Below are 20058 nucleotides of genomic sequence, written 5' to 3' on the forward strand. Positions count from 1 at the left end.
CAATTCTTGTAACCATTGCTAAAATGCACGACTTCCACTAATTCAGGGGCGGCACGGGCCGCAGGTGTGGGATTTAGCTACCAATAAATGCAATGCCCACATTTATTTTTTATTTCAAGATCACTTGTGGGGTCCATGTTCTGAATAGACAGATGTGGGCTCCTGCACAATAAACAGTATTCATTTGTGAGTGATCAAGTCCAGGATTTAATTGTCCAAGAAATGTATAAAAAAATCAAAAAGGGGAAAATTAGTTTTACAGTCTGAAATAAATAATTTACTACCTCCCCGTGAAAATCCCTCCCTCCGTTGGAAAGCCCAAAAACGAAACAAAAAATATGAATAAATGAAATTGACTCCCTAAAATGAATCCCCCACCCCACCTTTTTTGCTGTTTCCTAAATTATATATAAAATCAATAATTAGAAACGGTGTGATAGGTCTCAAAACAGGGGAAGTTGCACAAGCCTGGATTTGAAGGGCATATGGGGCAGTTTAAACCGGGTATCCCTCCTCCTTCCATGTTTACTGCACACCCGGCATCTCCTTTGGGGGTATTCCTTATTCTCAGTGGCAGGGACGGGTGAAGGAAGTGGCGCTCAGTGAGCCTTTTGACATCCTCTGACTTAAAGGATTCTCCAGGTGCGGGGAGTCAAAAAGGAGGTGCTCTATAATTTTCTCCTGATATTGGAGGAAACTGAGCGTTCCCTGGGTCTTATAGAGCACATAACTATTGTAAGTGGCCATCTGGATGAGGTAGATCGCTACCTTTTTATACCAGGTCCTAGCTTTGCGCTTGACCAGGTACGGTTGTAGGACCTGGTCAGATAGATCGACTCCCCCCATGAACTTGTTATAGTCCACCACGCAGACCGGTTTCCTCTTATCAGAGGTAGCTCCCCTCTCTCTCACTGCCACTGGGGTGTCCTCATGCACGGTGGTCAGCATGTAAACCTCCTTTTCGTCACTCCATTTGACAGTGAGCAACTGGTCGCTTGCAAATGAGTGACACACCCCTTACTAGTCACCTGGACACCAGTTGTTGAGGGAAGCCGACTCTATTTTTGCGTACCGTCCCACAGGCCCCTGTATTAGCAGCATGGAGGGACATATACAGGGGGACACTGGTGTAATAATTGTCGGTGTACACATGGTACCCTTTCTGTAGGAATGGCACCATGAGTTCCCAGACAATTTTCCCACTAATGCCAACATCCTCTGGGCATCCTGGGGGATTAAGGTGGCGGTCCCTGCCCTCATATATAAAAAAGGCACAGGTGTAGCCCATTGTGCTCTCGCACACCTTATAAAGTTTCACACCGTATTGGGCTCTTTTGGAGGGGATGTATTGGCGAAACGATAGACGGCCCTTGAAGGACATAAGGGACTCATCTACCGCTATTTGTTGGCCTGGGGTGTACAAATTTGGAAATGACTCAGGAGGGAGATGAGGGGGTCTTAACTTATTGAGGCGATCATGGCCTGTGTCACTTCTTGGGGGGATTTGGGAGTTGTCTGAGAAGTGCATGAAACCCATTAGAGTCTCATAGCGCGTTCGGGCCATGACCGCAGCAAATACAGAAATACAGGGGTGCTGCGGATAGCGCTGGCAGCCCAGTAGGAGTGGATAGAAGGTTTTTTTAACTATCCCCATGTTTAGTGTAATTCCCCAAAAATGTTTAATCTCACAGATGGTTGTGGGAATCCATCCTCTGGCATAGTAAGACCTGGGATTTTGGGTGACAAATTGCCTGGCGTATAAATTTGTCGTCTGAACAATTCGTTCCAGGACCTGAACGCCTATAAACAAATTAAAAAAATTATAGGGGGTAAAATTTGCGACATCAGTGTTGATGCCTGGAGTCGCTGTGTATGGTGGAATTTGGGGGGAGAAAGAAACTGCAGGATCCCACATTGCGGGAGGGACTGCAGTACTAGGCCCTGCTCCTGACCCTTCACCGGTGACAGCTGCATCCACCACCATAGGGCTGGGGGGTCCAGTGGCAGAAGCAGAACTTGTGTCGCTTTCTGAGCCAAGTTCTGCTTCTGACGAAGTGTCTCAGTGTATTTTACATTTTTTTTGTATTTCTTTATATATATATATAATATAGACACAACACTAACAGTAAAAAATACGGTCTACCGCAGTTAATAACAGCAACTAAAACTAAATCAGCGAAAAAAATCAGGGCACGATCGGTGGCAGCGGGGGCCTAACAAGTAGTTTTTTTTATCTCCTCTCACCAAACATACATGGTGAGAGGAGATAAAAAACTAATTTACATTGGCACATACATTGTAACGGCGATCGCAGGTATGGGGACCGCAAACAGTGGTCCCCAGTCACTGCTCCAAGCCCTGAGCTACCCCCGGCAGCTGAGAGCAGGGAGCTAAACCGCCCTCCGGCGGCGCTACTTTATTCCGATGCAGTGACGTAGAAAGCCTATTGCATCGGAATAAAGCCCGTTAGTGACCGACGTAGAAACACTATGGGCCGGTCACTAACGGGTTAAGGGACTGGTACAGAAGAAAGACAGTCCTAAATTCAATGAAGTGTTAATGACATAATAACTCACCCAGTTGTATATAATAAAAATCGTTCAAAGATGTCAATTGCAGAAATCGGAGGGGCTCATTCCTCTTGTATAGATGTCAAAGGCATTATGCCTCCAATTATCCATAGATAAGACCTATGATAGTGTCCCTATAAATGTAAAAATACAATTGATCCCCATATCAAATAGTGTGTACCCGCTAATGTAAATGCTGACCTTAAATAGAATTACCAAATATCCCATACAGTACTGTCCCCTCTCCACACAGGATCTCAATATTGGACCAAACATTGAAATAGATGAAAATAGCCTTATAGGTGAATAATTAGAACAGTTCTATACGGACTCTGAAAACCAGAGGAAACAATCCAGCCTGTTGACAGAATCTGGAAATGACAAAAAAAGAACAATCTATAAATATTTGATTAAGATAAAAATTATTTTATATTGCAATGAAATATCGTCAAATTGAGTGTTTGCAGATTCATGTACAACAGTCGACGACTATCACCGACCATACATGGCACATAGAGGAAAATAGTCACAATCCCTATATCCATTAGTTGGAAACCACCCCAACTTTAAAGTCAACATTAAGTCCCCTTGGATGAAGAGAATCCAACCTATGAATCCACTCGAGTTCTTTCCGTTTTAATTTGGCAATTCTATCGCTGCACCTCCTATGTATGGGCACATGGTCAATGACCCAAAATCTCAGGTCACTGACCATATGCCCTGCTGAGGCAAAGTGTGCTGGAACTGGAAGATCATGTTTTTTAGTCCTGATAGTGCATCTATGCTTATTAATACGTGCATGGCATTCCTGTGTGGTTTCTCCCACATATAGCAACTTGCGTGGACACTGTAATACATATACAACAAATGATGATGCACAGGTCAAAAACTGTTTCATATGGAAAATCTTGCCATTTGTTGGGTGTCCAAAAATATTGCCCTTTACCATGCTGTTGCAATTTACGCAATTCAAACATGGAAAACATCCCAATTTTTTGGGAGCCAAAGTTAACTGGCGGCTCATAGGTGAAGACCCCACATCAGCATGTACAAGTTGATCCCTTAGGTTTTTTTGACGCCTAAAGGCCATCATAAGGGGATTGCTAAATTCAGGGACCACATCCGATAAACTCCCAAGAATATGCCACTCTTGACGTATGATGTTGGAGATCCTGTAGCTAATATCGCAAAAAGTTTAAAAAATACTACTCTATTGGAAGATTTTTTACTTTGTGATGTCAATAACTGTTCCCTAGTAACCGATTCAACCCTATCCCTCTGTTTACGTAGGAGCGTTCGTGGATACTTACGCTGGGCGAATTTCTCACCCATGTCATCCAAACATGATGCAAGATGTTGTGGTTCTGCCACAATACGTTTGACCCTCAACATTTGGCTTAAAGGTAAAGATTCAATCATCCGTCGAGGATGTTGACTGTCAAATCGCAACAAGCTGTTGCGGTCAGTCGTCTTTTGGTATAGATCAGTGACAAATTTATCATCCACCCTGTATACAAGATTATCCCAAAAATTTAAATGAGTGGTAGAGAACTCCATTGTGAATTTGATATCTTTATCAATGGAGTTGAGGAATCCGAAAAATTATTTAAGCTGTAACATAGTGCCAGTCCAAATAACGAACACATCGTCTATGTATCGCCACCACCTCAGTACATGTCTGAAGTGGTGGGACACATAAACGTAACGCTCTTCGAGGCCCTTTTTTGAATGTAGAAGGAATCAATAAACAGAAAATAATTCTCCGTAAATATTAATTCCAACAGCTCCATCAGAAAGCATGTGCCAGCCTCAGAATGTTCCGATCTCTCTCTCTAAAGCTTCCCTTACTACATTGAGACCTCTATCGTGATTAATGTAAGTGTACACTTATGTATCTTAGGGAGGCAGTATATCACAGGGGTAACCGGGTGTGTCACAACAAGAAAATCAAATAAATCCTTATCAATGATCCCCCCCCGCTAACGCAGTCTGAAGGCTGCAGAGGATTTTGCGCTGGATTCTAAATTTAGTGTCACCAGATACTTTAACATAGACATTGGTGTCATTGACTACCGATCTCATTGAGATACAGCGATGTGTCCATGACGACCAAGGCCCCACCTTTGTCGGCTGGCTTGTCCGTCAGGGACACATCACTGACTAGCTCTTTCAGGGCAGTCAGTTCCGCACTGGTCAAATTGGGATGTAATAATGATGCATCACCAACCTCTAACCTTAATCGATGTACCTTTTCTTTTGACAATACTGATAAAGGCTTCTATGATCGGTTCACAACAATATGGTTGCCACCACGATTTTTTAAAAAGCCCTACTTTGCTAAGAGCAAATTCACAGGACCCTGTATTTTCATGAACCACAGTATGATCATAGAAAAACTTTTTTAATTTTATCCTGCGAAAAAAAGAATTAAGGTCTAATTCCAATTGGAACCAGTCAACTTTAGAAGCCGGGCAGAATGTCAGTCCCTTGTTCAGTAATTTTAGTTGAATATCGGATAAAGGGCGAGAGGAAATATTTACCGCCAATTGCTCTAATTGATTTTCCTTTCCTTGCCTCGTGTCGATTGCCAATGTTGTCTGGTTCTCTCTGGTCTTGGGATTGAACCGCCTTCTATGTTTGCGGCCTCCACGCCTAGGGCATCTATGGTCTCCCCTAAAAAAGAGGGATCAGAAAAGTCCGTGGGGACATTCACTGTAGATTGTAAAAGTCTCTTGTTATTCACTGTTCCCTTGCCATGTGCAACTCCTTTTACAATATGAGGTTCTCTTTGCTAATTGTAAATATGACCATCCACATATTCCTCGACATCACGAACCCATTTCTGATGTTTGGTATTTTCCAGCTGTGTTCTAAATTTGTCAAAGGACTCCTTGGCACTTTCTTTATATTTCTGTAAATCCTCCACAGACAATAAAGCCGTGAGTGATCCATCAAGATCATGTATCCGAGCGTTCACACTCCGTAATTCCGCTTGTAAAAATTCCACATTCAATAATATAATATCACGAGCATACCTGTTAGATATTTGACAGAAGCGCTGACAAAATTTGGCATTATTTGGAAACAGGTTAGGTGTTCGACTTAATCTGATGCCACGTGGGATACGGTGCACCTTGAAGTATTCCCCTAAGGTGACAAGGTGTAGATATACGGTAATAGCACGCTTTGATTCCATCTCCCATTTCTTTTTCAGATGCTCAATAGACGGCACACTAAGAAAGGATGCATCTCCAGAAATGCCTTGCATGATCCGTTCAATGTCATCGTCCGTGTACATAAACACTGCGGTTGATATATCCATAGTAAAGCTTACTTGTGCTCAAAGGCCAAAGCTGTCCGTGCAACGTGGATAGGACCCACAATACCACAAAACAAATAGTTTCCACAGCACTGGACTGCAGGTGGGTGCACGCCTCTATTGGACCTGGTCCACGGTCCTTGAAATCAGGCAAACAAGAAATGGACAGAGGCAGCACTTCCAAAAAGACAACAGCAGTTTATTCACCCGTGCGACAAGACAAGAATATAACTACTATAATACTGCCCCCTATATAGTATAATATAACTACTATAATACTGCTTTATATACAAGAATATAACTACTATAATACTGCTTTATATACAAGAATATAACTACTATAATACTGCCCCATATACAAGAATATAACTACTATAATACTGCTCCTATATACAAGAATATAACTACTATAATACTGCTCCTATACACAAGAATATAACTACTATAATACTGCCCCCTATATACAAGAATATAACTACTATAATACTGCCTCCTATATACAAGAATATAACTACTATAATACTGCCCCTATATACAAGAATATAACTACTATAATACTGCCTCCTATATACAAGAATATAACTACTATAATACTGCCCCCTATATACAAGAATATAACTACTATAATACTGCCTCCTATATACAAGAATATAACTACTATAATACTGCCCCCTATATACAAGAATATAACTACTATAATACTGCCCCCTATATACAAGAATATAACTACTATAATACTGCCCCCTATATACAAGAATATAACTACTATAATACTGCCCCTATATACAAGAATATAACTACTATAATACTGCCTCCTATATACAAGAATATAACTACTATAATACTGCCCCCTATATACAAGAATATAACTACTATAATACTCTACCCTATATACAAGAATATAACTACTATAATACTGCCCCTATATACAAGAATATAACTACTATAATCCTGCTCCTATATACAAGAATATTACTACTATAATACTGCCCCCTATTTACAAGAATATAACTACTATAATACTGCTCCTATATACAAGAATATAACTACTATAGTACTGCCCCAATATACAAGAATATTACTACTATAGTACTGCCCCTATATACAAGAATATAACTACTATAGTACTGCCCCTATATACAAGAATATAACTACTATAGTACTGCCCCAATATACAAGAATATTACTATTATAGTACTGCCCCTATATACAAGAATATAACTACTATAGTACTGCCCCTATATACAAGAATATAACTAATATAATACTGCCCCTATATACAAGAATATAACTACTATAATACTGCCCCATATATACAAGATTATAACTACTATAATACTGCTCTTATATACAAGAATATAACTACTATAATACTGCCTCTATATACAAGAATATAACTACTATAATACTGCCTCCTATATACAAGAATATAACTACTATAATACTGCTCCTATATACAGGAATATAACTACTATAATCCTGCTCCTATATACAAGAATATAACTACTATAATACTATTCCTATTTACAAGAATATAACTACTATAATACTGCCCCTATATACAAGAATATAACTACTATAATACTGTCCCCTATATACAAGAATATAACTACTATAATACTGTCCCTATATACAAGAATATAACTACTATAATACTGCCCCATATACAAGATTATAACTACTATAATACTGCCTCTATATACAAGAATATAGCTAATATAATACTGCCTCCTATATACAAGAATATAACTACTATAATACTGCTCCTATATACAAGAATATAAATACTATAATACTGCCCCCTATATACAAGAATATAACTACTATAATCCTGCTCCTATATACAGGAATATAACTACTATAATACTTCTCCCTATATACAAGAATATAACTACTATAATACTGTCCCCTATATACAAGAATATAACTACTATAATACTGTCCCTATATACAAGAATATATCTACTATAATACTGCCTCCTATATACAAGAATACAACTACTATAATACTGCCCCCTATATACAAGAATATAACTACTATAATACTGCCTCCTATATACAAGAATATAACTACTACAATACTGCCCCCTATATACAAGAATATAACTACTATAATACTACTCCTATATACAAGAATATAACTACTATAATACTGCTCCTATATACAAGAATATAACTACTATAATACTGCTCCTATATACAGGAATATAACTAGTATAATACTGCCCCCTATATACAAGAATATAACTACTATAATACTGCTCCTATATACAAGAATATAACTAATATAATGCTGCTCCTATATACAAGAATATAACTACTATAATACTGCCCCCTATATACAAGAATATAACTACTATAATACTGCCCCCTATATACAAGAATATAACTACTATAATACTGCTCCTATACACAAGAATATAACTACTATAGTACTGCCCCTATATACAAGAATATAACTACTATAGTACTGCCCCTATATACAAGAATATTACTACTATAATTCTGCCCCTATATACAAGAATATAACTACTATAATACTGCTCCTATATACAAGAATATAACTACTATAATACTGTCCCTATATACAAGAATATAACTACTATAATGCTCCCTTTGTACAGAAAACTGTGTATAACTACTAGTATACATCTATGAATGGAGTTTTTTTTATGCTATTTTTTTTTTTAATATTGTCAAATATATTTAGCTTGTTTTACCTTTAAGTCTTCCAAAACCATTCTCAAAGTCTTTCCATGTTTTATTAAAGAATAATCCATCCCCTCCGTTGTGACTTTGCATAAGAGTCATACCACCTTGTTTTGTCATTTCACAGTATACCTGCAGGGGGAGCCATAAACTTTTCTCCATTTTAAACAATTCTGGTAAATTTTACAGACTAGAGAGATATGAGTTTGGAAAATACAGCTACATTGTCTTCTGCAGTACAATGACCATTGTCCCTCTCACCTTGAAAGGACTGGCAGCTCGCTTGGGCATTATTGTGTAGACGCCACTAAATGGACACTTTGTTTTTGCCCAGATATTGGAACAGTCATATCCTGCAAATCAAAGAAAAATATTTACTTGCCCGTTTATTTGATTTCTTAGCCATTTTAAATGGGATTTAGGCAAGAATTTATACTCACACAGTAATTATACAGATCTATCGGCATTGACCATACATTATCTTGTAAAATTAATGAGAGGTTGTCACAACTCTCCCCTTGGTACTAGACCTGACCTGTAATGGTGTATTTAGGAAAGCTTTATATTTTGTCATAGAATTTTTTATAATGAGTCACGTGACGAACACAATTTTTATAAAAAAATAATAAATATAAACCGGATCTATAATGTTGTTACCCCATTCCTATTCATAATGCACTAAAGGAATCTTACCCTGTGTTTTTTTATTTCCTTGCAGGAAAAATAATTTAACATTTTTAGGCCCCATGCACACGACCGTATTTTTGTCCACCCATAAATACTGGAGTAAATACGGGTCCTTGGTCACACGTATTCGACCCGTATTGCACCAGTATTTACGAGCCCGGTGTCACCCGTATTCCACCCGTATTTACGGGCACGTTTTTGGCTGCAAATTTGCACTGCAGTAATCGGCAGCCCTTCTCTCTATCAGTGCAGGATAGAGAGAAGGGACAGCCCTTTCCGTAGTAAAAGTAAAAGAAATTCATACTTACCCGGCCGTTGTCTTGGTGACGCGTCCCTCTCTTGACATCCAGTCCGACCTCCCTGGATGACGCGTCAGTCTATGTGATCGCTGCAGCCAGTGATTGGCCTGTGATTGGCTGCAGCGGTCACATGAGCTGTAACGTCATCCCAGGAGGCCGGACTGGAGGAAGAAGCAGGGAGTTCTGGGTAAGTATGAACATCTTTTTTTTTTTTTTTTTTTTTACAGCTTTATCTATATTGTGATCGGAAGTCACTGTCCAGGGTGCTGAAAGAGTTACTGCCGATCGTTTAACTCTTTCAGCACCCTGGAAGTGACTATTTACTGACGTCGCCTAGCAATGCTCCCGTAATTACGGGTGCACACACGTAGTCACCCGTAATTACGGGAGCCCCATAGACTTCTATGGGCTGCCCGTGCCGTAATTACGGCCTGAAATAGGACATGGTCTATCTTTTTCAACGGCACGGGCACCTTCCCGTAAGCATACGGGGAGGTACCCGTGGCCAATAGAAGTCTATGGGCCTGTAATTACGGGCCGTAATTACAGCCCGTAATTACGGGAGTTTTTACGGTCGTGTGCATGGGGCCTTAGTTGTTTATGTGTTTTAATCTCTTTGTAAATTCACATTGTTGGTTAGTTTAATTTATAGAAAATTTTAAATATTCCAAAATTGAAATATTGAGGGTTCAAAAAACTCAAGTCAATTTTAGTGGGTATATAAAAGCCCCTTTTTCTAATATTTTTGTTCACATTCTTCCAAATGAATTATTATATTTTAGGAATTTTCTAAATAATATTATCTAAAATGTACAGTTATTTTTTATATAATTCCAAAATAGAAAAATTACATTCATAAACACAGGTAGATGGCTTTAAATCTGTGATATTTACTATATTGTGGGGGGTCTGAAATTCGGCCCTTGACTCCATTAAGACATAGGAACACACATAGGAGGAATCAGAGGAACTCTTGTGATCTTTATGGTTGGGCAGAGCACTCACAGTACAGGAACACTCATGCCAGGCCATTGTCTTGGGGCTTGGGGTAGTACATTGGGCTCATAAGTGCCCTGGGCCACCAGTTGTGCATCACTGATCACCTGAGTTTGTCACAGGCTTTATCTTTTTATCCTGTGTAAAGTTCTGTTGAAAGCGATCCCTACAAATCAGTTTAGGGGCATCAGTCATCAGTCTATATTTTGCAGTGTAACATGAAAAAAAATTTAGTATCGAAAAAATTTGCCAGGCACATATGATCAGGAGAAACAGAGTTTGGAGATTAACAAAAATGTCCTTCACCTGGGAAAAAGATTCCATTTGCAACCCTGGCCCTCGATCCTGAATATCTTGTCCAAAGCAAAGTGGCACCCTCCTAGCTACGCCCCGTAGAAGAACATAGGTCATGGGCAAACAGCCAAGCCAGCTTATTCTAACCTGACCTATCAAACATTTATAACGTATCCTGTTCAGCCATTCTAAATTGTGATAGTGTTCAGAACTTTTCCTATTAATAGTCCAAGTACTCTTTTACATCAAATACAGGCATAGTCACATACTAAACATATCAAGGCTTTATGATCCGAAGAAGTCATAATGAGATCATGGTGGTCATGGCAAGACCATATGATGTCAATGTTTTTGTATGTCAAACTGAACATACTTTCCACACCAAAAATAAACTACATAGAACTATTCACCCTGTCTTTTTAGTTGTGGCCTCTTTGAATAATTTCCAGGAAGCTTACGGCATATTTTTGCCATGAGGCGTTCTTCAAACTTCTACTATATCTTTAGGAAGATGGATCATAGTAGACCATGTGTCCTTCTAACGAGGAAAAATATGAAATAAATCCTATAACTCAAGCAGTACCTTACTGGAGATGAGGTAGTCCTCCACAACTTCTTCTAAAGAACTAGGCGCACAACATTTTACCAAAATTTTTACGGCTCTTCTGAAAGAAGGGCCTAACATATGGCTAGGAGTATCTTGTTCATGAGCTAAAGTTGTATCTACTGTACTTTTCCTCTGGAAAAGTTGGCAACAAGGACATTTGGAATAATTTAAGTATTGAAATACTGCTACTCCAGGCCATTTGTCAAGTATGACCAGTAAGTTTATCTAACTTTGTGACCACATATCATGAACGGAACCCATAAGGACATTGGTATTGTTTCACAACCTTTACCTACAATGATTAATCTGAGTTAATACAATGACTTGGCCCTAAGCCCAGGATGCCCAGAAAGTTCTTTACACAGGGACAATTCACAGTAAAGGACAATGGTTTGTTCATCAAGTTTTTCCAGATTGAGCTTGTCGTAGGCAGAGCCTAAAAAGAAGCGAATAGGGGATAAAGATTAAGGAAACATAACATAACTAGGATTTGTTATTTAACATGAAAACTATGAAGACATCTTTCACTCTGATCACCATAAAACCTAGATCCCTCATTGACCAACTCCTGGATATTCATGGCACATCCCATCGTGTAATACTGGAAAGAGACCTGATCTTCAAAGCTTTTGCCCAATGACTTTCAATAATTACTAAGAAATATTCTAAACGTCTTGCACTCTGTCCTAATAGAGATGTACCGTGCCAACCGGATTGCACATATAGCTTCCCGTGACCTCAGGAACTCTGCTGTTCCCAGGACTTTGGGGCAAGGTGGTTCTCCAGGGATAATTGTTTGGATAGATGAAGTTGGAACGAAGTCAGGAAAACCTACCGTAGCGAGGGGTCGCTCATGGCAATGAGAAACCTCGTAATCACCTATCCGAGAACATTAACGGTATTTCAGAGCTGAGACCTAAATTGTGGTCTGGTCGGTTTGGGTCCGTAATGGCCGAACAGTACCAATGGGTCACATAAGAAAGCAGGGTAGTTTTAGAACAAGGGAAACACTAGATAGAGGGCAGGACCACTAGAACTAGACAAGTGGTAGCATATTACATGTAAATAATGCATGTTTTCTGATTGTTTAGGTAGCTGTGGAAATTGTGGGTGTGGGAAAAGAAGGAAGATGGAGCAGGAATAATCAGTGCAATGTCGCCTTCAATTATTTTTATTGATACCGACAGTTATAAGAAAAAGGAATATACCGTGCAATGTCCCCTTTTATTGCACAATCAAACCATTATGTTTATTTCATATTTATTTTTATTTAAATATTGCTTCATTTATTGCAAATATTTTTATGTTTTAAATCCCATTGACTAAAGAGACCATCATGTCGAAATGGCTAATCAGTATCAATGGGAAAAAGGAGGGAGTGCTCCACAAAGCTTAATGTTCAGATTAGACTTTAGTCCATGAAATAATGTGACCATGCTTAGCTGGTGGTGGCAGGCAACTGAAGTACATTGAACCAGGCGAGAACCACTCTCCCGAATCTCTGACCGGATGTACCAGATTATCACCATCATCTGTCACAACATCGCTGCTCCAAGATTGTCTATTGAGCAGCGAGATTGGGGCTCCAGCTTATGTTGAACAGGCAGCTGTAATATACTGCACCAGGAGAAGGTAAGTCTCCCAGTCTGTGTGTGTGTGTGTGTATGTGTGTATATATATATATATATATATATATATATATACCAAGACTATCGTTGTTTGCAGTCCCAAACGTCGATGCTCCAGGAGCTATCAGCCGAGCAGCGAGATCGAGACCGCAGCTTGTATTGTACCAGGAGATAGTAAATCTCCCAGTCCGTAGCTATGTGTACCGGGACTACCGCTGTTAGCTGTCACAATCGTCGCTGCTCCAGAAATTGTCTGCTGAGCAGCGAGATCGAGACCGCCGCCTGTGTTATGTTTGCGGCGATTAAGGTATTTGCCGTGAGCGCTGTGACATCATCAGCACTCGACGGCTGAGCGGCATGAGCGAATGGCATCACCACTATACTCGCTCAGTCTAGCTACGATTAGGAGCTTTCCATTGGATACGGTAGGATTAGTTGGTGTTGTACTGTGCTAATCTTTCCCTTTATATAGCTAAATAAAATAAACGTACACAAGGCCCCAGGACCAGATTGGTTACACCCAAGAGTTCTTAAGGAGCTTAGTTCAATTATTTCTGTCCCCCCTCTTCATAATATTTAGAGATTCTCTAGTGACTGGTATAGTGCCAAGGGACTGGCGCAGGGCAAATGTGGTGCCTATTTTCAAAAAGGGCTCTAGGACTTCCCCGGGTAATTATAGACCAGTAAGCTTAACATCCATTGTGGGGTAAAATGTTTGAGGGGCTATTGAGGGACTATATACAGAATTATGTGACAATAAATAGTATTATAAGTGACAGCCAGCACGGTTTTACTAAGGACAGAAGCTGTCAAACCAACCTGATTTGTTTTTATGAAGAGGTGAGCAGAAGCCTAGACAGAGGGGCCGCTGTGGATATAGTGTTTATATGAGAGGTGAGCAGAAGCCTGGACAGAGGGGCCGCTGTGGATATAGTGTTTATATGAAAGGTGAGCAGAAGCCTGGACAGAGGGGCCGCTGTGGATATAGTGTTTATATGAGAGGTGAGCAGAAGCCTAGACATAGGGGCTGCTGTGGATATAGTGTTTTTGGACTTTGCAAAGGCATTTGACACTGTCCCTCATAGACGTCTAATGGGTAAATTAAGGACTATAGGTTTACAAAGTATAGTTTGTAATTGGATTGAGAATTGGCTCAAGGACCGTATCCAGAAAGTTGTGGTCAATGATTCCTACCCTGAATGGTCCCCGGTTATAAGTGGTGACCACAGGGTTCAGTGCTGGGACCACTATTATTCATCTTATTTATTAATGATATAGAGGATGGGATTAATAGCACTATTTCTATTTTTGCTGATGACACCAAGCTATGTAATATAGTTCAGTCTATGGAAGATGTTCGTGAATTGCAAGCAGATTTAAACAAACTAAGTGTTTGGGCGTCCACTTGGCAAATGAAGTTTAATGTAGATAAATGTAAAGTTCTGCATCTGGGTACCAACAACCTGCATGCATCATATGTCCTAGGGGGCGCTACACTGGAGGAGTCACTTGTTGAGAAGGATCTGGTTGTACTTGTAAATCATAAACTAAATAACAGCATGCAATGTCAATCAGCTGCTTCAAAGTCCAGCAAGATATTGTCGTGTATTAAAAGAGGCATGGACTCGCAGGACAGGGATGTAATATTACCACTTTACAAAGCATTAGTGAGGCCTGATCTAGAATATGCAGTTCAGTTCTGGGCTCCAGTTCATAGAAAGGATGAAAAAATACAAAGAAGAGCAACGAAGCTAATAAGGGGCATGGAGAATCTAAGTTATGAGGAAAGATTAAAAGAACTAAACCTATTTAGCCTTGAAAAAAGACGACTAAGGGGGGACATGATTAATTTATAAAAATATATGAATGGTCCGTACAAAAAATATAGTGAAATCCTGTTCCATGTAAAACCCCCTCAAAAACAAAGGGGCACTCCCTCCGTCTGAAGAAAAAAAGGTTCAACCTGCAGAGGCGACCAAGCTTCTTTACTGTGGGAACGGTGAATTTATGGAATGGTCACCGCAGGAGCCGTCACAGCAGAGACAGTAGATGCTGCAAAACAGGCAAAGATCATTTCCTAGAACAAAAAAATATTAGCTCCTATGTGTAGAAATTTTTTACTTCCCCTTTCCCATCCCTTGGTTGAACTTGATGGACATGTGTCTTTTTTTCAACCGTACAAACTATGTAACTATATGACTATATCTAACTATGTAACTATGTAACTATATTCCTTTCCCTACTATCTAGTCTGTATTATCCCGACGTACGTTTCGCTGATCAGTGTCCGCTTCTTCCGGGGGCGGGAGAATTTTGTTTATGGCGCTTTTTATAGGCGAAGAGTTGATTGACAATAGATTCAGCCAATCAACATGAAGAGGGTAACTTGTTTTTAGTTGCGTCTTGTTAAGGACACAACAGTGTGAATATTAAAATGATCTTGTTCATGAGCTAAAGTTGTATCTACTGTACTTTTCTTCTGGAATTATTTGGAATAATTGAAGTATTGATATACTGCTACTCAAGGCCATTTGTCAAGTACGACCAGTAAGTTTACCTAACTTTGTGACAACATATGATGATCAGAACCAGTGGCGTAACTATAGGGGTCGCAATTGCGACCGGGCCCAGAAGCCAGGGGGCCCGCGCCCCCCCCGCACCAGATCAATGAAAAGTTACTATAGTAACTGGGGCCTATGTAATAAACTACACGGGCCCCTGTTACTATAGTAACTGACAGTACTTACACCTCTTTTTCCTGGAGCGCATCAGAGGTTCTGACGTCACAGGTTCTGACATCACAGTGCTGTGCACAGCGCACAACATCCCGACACTTGATGGAGTGAGGACCTGCGGCCGAAGAGGAGGTAAGTTTAATTTTAGTGTCTTGCTGATGGGTTGGGGTCAGACACCCGGGACCCCCACCAATCAGCTGTTTTGAAGGGGTTGCAGCCGCTCGTACGAGCGCTACTTCCCCCTCATTCCGGTTACTTTCTCACACTGAATCGCCGACACGGACATGTCCATGACTCAGTGTGAGCAAGTGAGAGAAATGAAGGGGAAGCAGCGCTCGTACGAGCTCTGCACCCCCTTCAAGACAGCTTATTGGTGGGGGTCCCGGGAGTCTGACCCCAACCCATCAGCTATTGATGGCCCATACTGAGGATAGGCCATCAATGTTTAGCGACTGGACAACCTTTAAAGCCTACCTTGTGTGTAATATATAATAATAGCATAAAAATGAAAATAAAACCAGATTGAAGTCATTAGAAATTTGAAGTATACAGAGAGAGTTTACACATTGAAATGTTAATGGATCATTTAAGTTTCTCTGTCATCTGATTGGCAGGTTTTTGACTCCACCCTTGTACTCGGGGCTATAAAAAGGGATGACAGAGATGGGTAGTTTACTGCACACAACACAGGTGTAAAGTCATCGAGATATTGGGTAAGTACTGCAGGAAGACTGTTTCCTAGTGTTTTGTCTCTGGAAATGTACCAATTTTTGCAAAATTTTCTACAAAATATCAAATTAAATAACATTTTTATTCTTTTTGCATATTCTGTACTTTAGTCGACATATATATATATATCAGAATAATCTTTAAATGTTATACTTTTAATAGAATCCTGCAATTTTAAAATTGTAATAACCATTCAAATTGTAGTGTAAAAATATAAAGAATTCATATTTAGAAAAAAATATATTAATAAGAAATGTTTGCATTTTAGGAATAACACCACGGCGACCATGAACCTATTCAGATGTATTTTCTTAGTAAGCCTTTATTACCATCAAACTACATCACAGGTAAGTATTTTTTTTCAAAATTTTGGAAATTAAAAGCCAATATTTTATTTTTCCTTATGTTTTTAAGATTGTGTGTTTTACACGAACAAAAAAAGTATCAATAGAAAAAAAATAGAAGTATTTCATTGAACATTATTTGTGCTTATATTTGTGATGTTGTTGTTAAATCATCCACATTGTCATTGGTATTACAGGCTCAACCTCCAGGGATTCAAGGTAAGATTCTTATTTCCAAATTTTTGATTTTTTTTTGAATGTGCAGATTTTAATTGTAAAATTATGTTATTTTAAGTTTAGAAAATTTGTGTATATTTATGATATATTTTATGTAAAAAGACAAAAAACAAACATGTTTTGATATGTGAATCCTGTTTCTCTCTCAATGCATTCAGTTTCACTTCTTATTCTCTGTAGGATATGACTGCTCGGATATATGGGGGAAAAATATTATTATCAGTGGAAAATACAAAATAAAACCCAAAAATTCTGCATCCTCTTTTGTGGTAAGATAATATAAAGAACCCTGACTATTATTTAAGGGTAAAAAATTAACAACTTTTAGTACCAAAACCAAATGTATTTGTTCTTTTTTTTTTTTTAAAAAACGTAACTGCTGACAGATTCCCTTTAACCCAATTTTTTGCTTTTTACAACCCATCAGTCAAATAGTTCAAGTAAGTTAGGTGAGGGTTTAATATCTGGGGACCCTAATGTGGCTGTAGAGCAGAAATTGCATTAACCTTCCCTATAGAGATAAATACGAGCAACTAAAACAGTCAAACACACTTATTCGGCTTTCTGATGGTCCTATTCACAGTGAATGGGAGTGACGAAATCAGTCGCGTCCTATTCATCTTTTAGTCATTCTATTGGACGTTATTTCTTATATTATAAATATATATTTTTTTATTCAGACTTACAATAAAAAATATTTGCAATATATGTTCCCATTTAAGGTGTTCTGTGAAATGACTGAAAATGGGGGCTGGACTCTTATACAAAAACATGACGGAGCAAATGGATTAAGCTTTGAGAGAAATTGGATAGCATATCAAAATGGATTTGGGAACATTCAAGGTAAATACAACAGTATCATAATAGAAGAACAACATAATACCAACCATCGAAACACACTTAAAGGGATTTTTTACCATTTTGTTAAAATGGTCTAATTTGATGCATCATGGGAAATTAAACATCTTTTCAATGTACAAGTATTTTTGAAAATGAAGTGTTTTAGAGATATTTACTTACTAAGGCCCCATGTGCCGCCATTTTGTTTTAAAAAACTGTTGTCCTTGTTTGCGTCCACCGAATGCAGCCAATTAAAGTGGTCATGCGTGCGCTGTTCCAATTTCTGCAACTTTTTGTAATTGTGTAAACCTATATCTTATGTTCACAAACCATTTCAGAATCGACTAATTTGGGGTGTAAGAAAATTGTAACATGAAAATGGGCCTTTTCTCCGTTTCGCTGTCAAGTTGATTATTTTTGTAATTATGGATAAATGGTCACGTCTATTATTTTTTTGCGCTTTACATGCCACTCCGTTCAATTGAATATTCTTAAATAGTTCCGCTTACTGTATCAAAAGGCCAAACTAAATGAGTACGTTTCAGGAAAATGTTTCGACAAATTATATTGTATGAATTCTTTTATACAGTTAAAAAGCTAAAGATTCTGTTTTTAGCCTACTATATATTTTTGTAAAATTTTTTAAAACCCTTATACTCCAGTAATTGAGGCAGAAACTCCTAAATTACTGTATCCCTATTGTAAAAGAGACTGTTCTTGCTATTGATGGCTTCTACGGAACTCTGATTGGGAAACACTGAACTAAGGTAGAGTGATCCATGGACTAAACCATCTCTTTTATTTTTTCTAGATTCCATTAGTTATAGTGATAAAAGAACCAAAAGTTGACTCCATTTTGCTATTGGTTATTGGGATGAGTTGCCGTTTTTTGCACCAGGTTTGGATGGAAGTGGAGCCGTCCAGGGAAAATGCCAAAGGGGCCTTGCCCCTTCATTCTCATGATCGGTCAGGGTTCCTCTGATCATATCCCCACCGATCAGCCATTGATGGCATATCCAAGCAATATGCCTTACCTAAATGGGAACATCCCTTTAATCGAGATTCTCCACTCTCTCATTTCAATTTAGCTAGCCTATTATTGTATCCCTACTACTCTCAATGTGTTTCCTATATATATATATATATATATATATATATATATATATATATATATTGTAATTCACTTTTTGTTGTTGAAGGTGAACATTGGCTTGGACTCAAGAGAATTTATGCACTGACACAGCAGACAAACAGAACCTCCAAACTGCACATCAGTCTCGCAGCCTTTGACGGTGGAGCAGCCTACGCAGAGTACAGTCCCTTTAGCATTGGAAATGCGGGCACCTCCTATAAATTGTCAGCAGGAAATTATGTGGGTACAGCAGGTAATTGGATAGAGACAAATATATGAAACTTGTCAAAACCAAATATTGTGAAATCAATTTTCAACGAAAAATGAAAAATATCATGTATATTTTTCATTGTAGGAGATGCCTTCCTTGGAGTTGCTACAATTAATGGCTCCAACCAGCATGGCAACTCATTCAGCACTTGGGATCATGTCACTGATAACTGTCACCCAAATTGTCTCTCTGGGGACACATTGTATCCCAGTTGCAGTTCACGATTCCGTGCCGGCTGGTGGTTTAACAGCTGTGGGACAGCAAATTTGAATGGTGTTTGGCGCAAACCGCCAACATATAAAAACTGGGCAACATCCGTGTCGTGGCCAACATGGAAACCAAACGAGTCCTTGAAATTCAGCAAAATGTATCTGATTCACGGTTAGAGATTCTAGATTATTAGATTCTACTATTCCTTTGTTGACTAATATTTATGTATTCTCATATTCCTTCATTTACTTTGTATCAGACTGAATGGATTAAAAAGGAACCTAAAAATATGAATGCAATTTGTATTTTTTTCCCAAGTACAAATTTAGGGTCCATGAACACATCATTGCCAGTCCCTATTGGTCTTAAATATGGACCCATATACTCCTTCATGTATCGACATATGATATCTCCATAACGCGCAGTATTCTCCTCTAGAACAGTTATTATT

The 20058-nt window shown here is 38.8% G+C and overlaps 1 protein-coding gene across 1 annotated transcript; it reads left to right on the plus strand.

Moving 5' to 3' along the window:
• Positions 1-12176: 12176 nt before the first annotated feature.
• Positions 12177-19783, plus strand: LOC142665023 (fibrinogen-like protein 1). The gene is made up of 8 exons (XM_075844558.1): positions 12177-12255; positions 12924-13113; positions 16842-16920; positions 17115-17136; positions 17335-17423; positions 17877-17997; positions 19194-19379; positions 19482-19783. The coding sequence occupies exons 1-8, from the start codon at positions 12177-12179 to the stop codon at positions 19781-19783; spliced, it is 1068 nt and encodes a 355-aa protein (XP_075700673.1).
• The last annotated feature ends 275 nt before the right edge of the window (positions 19784-20058 follow it).

The sequence above is a fragment of the Rhinoderma darwinii genome, chromosome 12 (assembly GCF_050947455.1).
Source record: "Rhinoderma darwinii isolate aRhiDar2 chromosome 12, aRhiDar2.hap1, whole genome shotgun sequence".
NCBI lineage: Eukaryota > Metazoa > Chordata > Amphibia > Anura > Rhinodermatidae > Rhinoderma > Rhinoderma darwinii.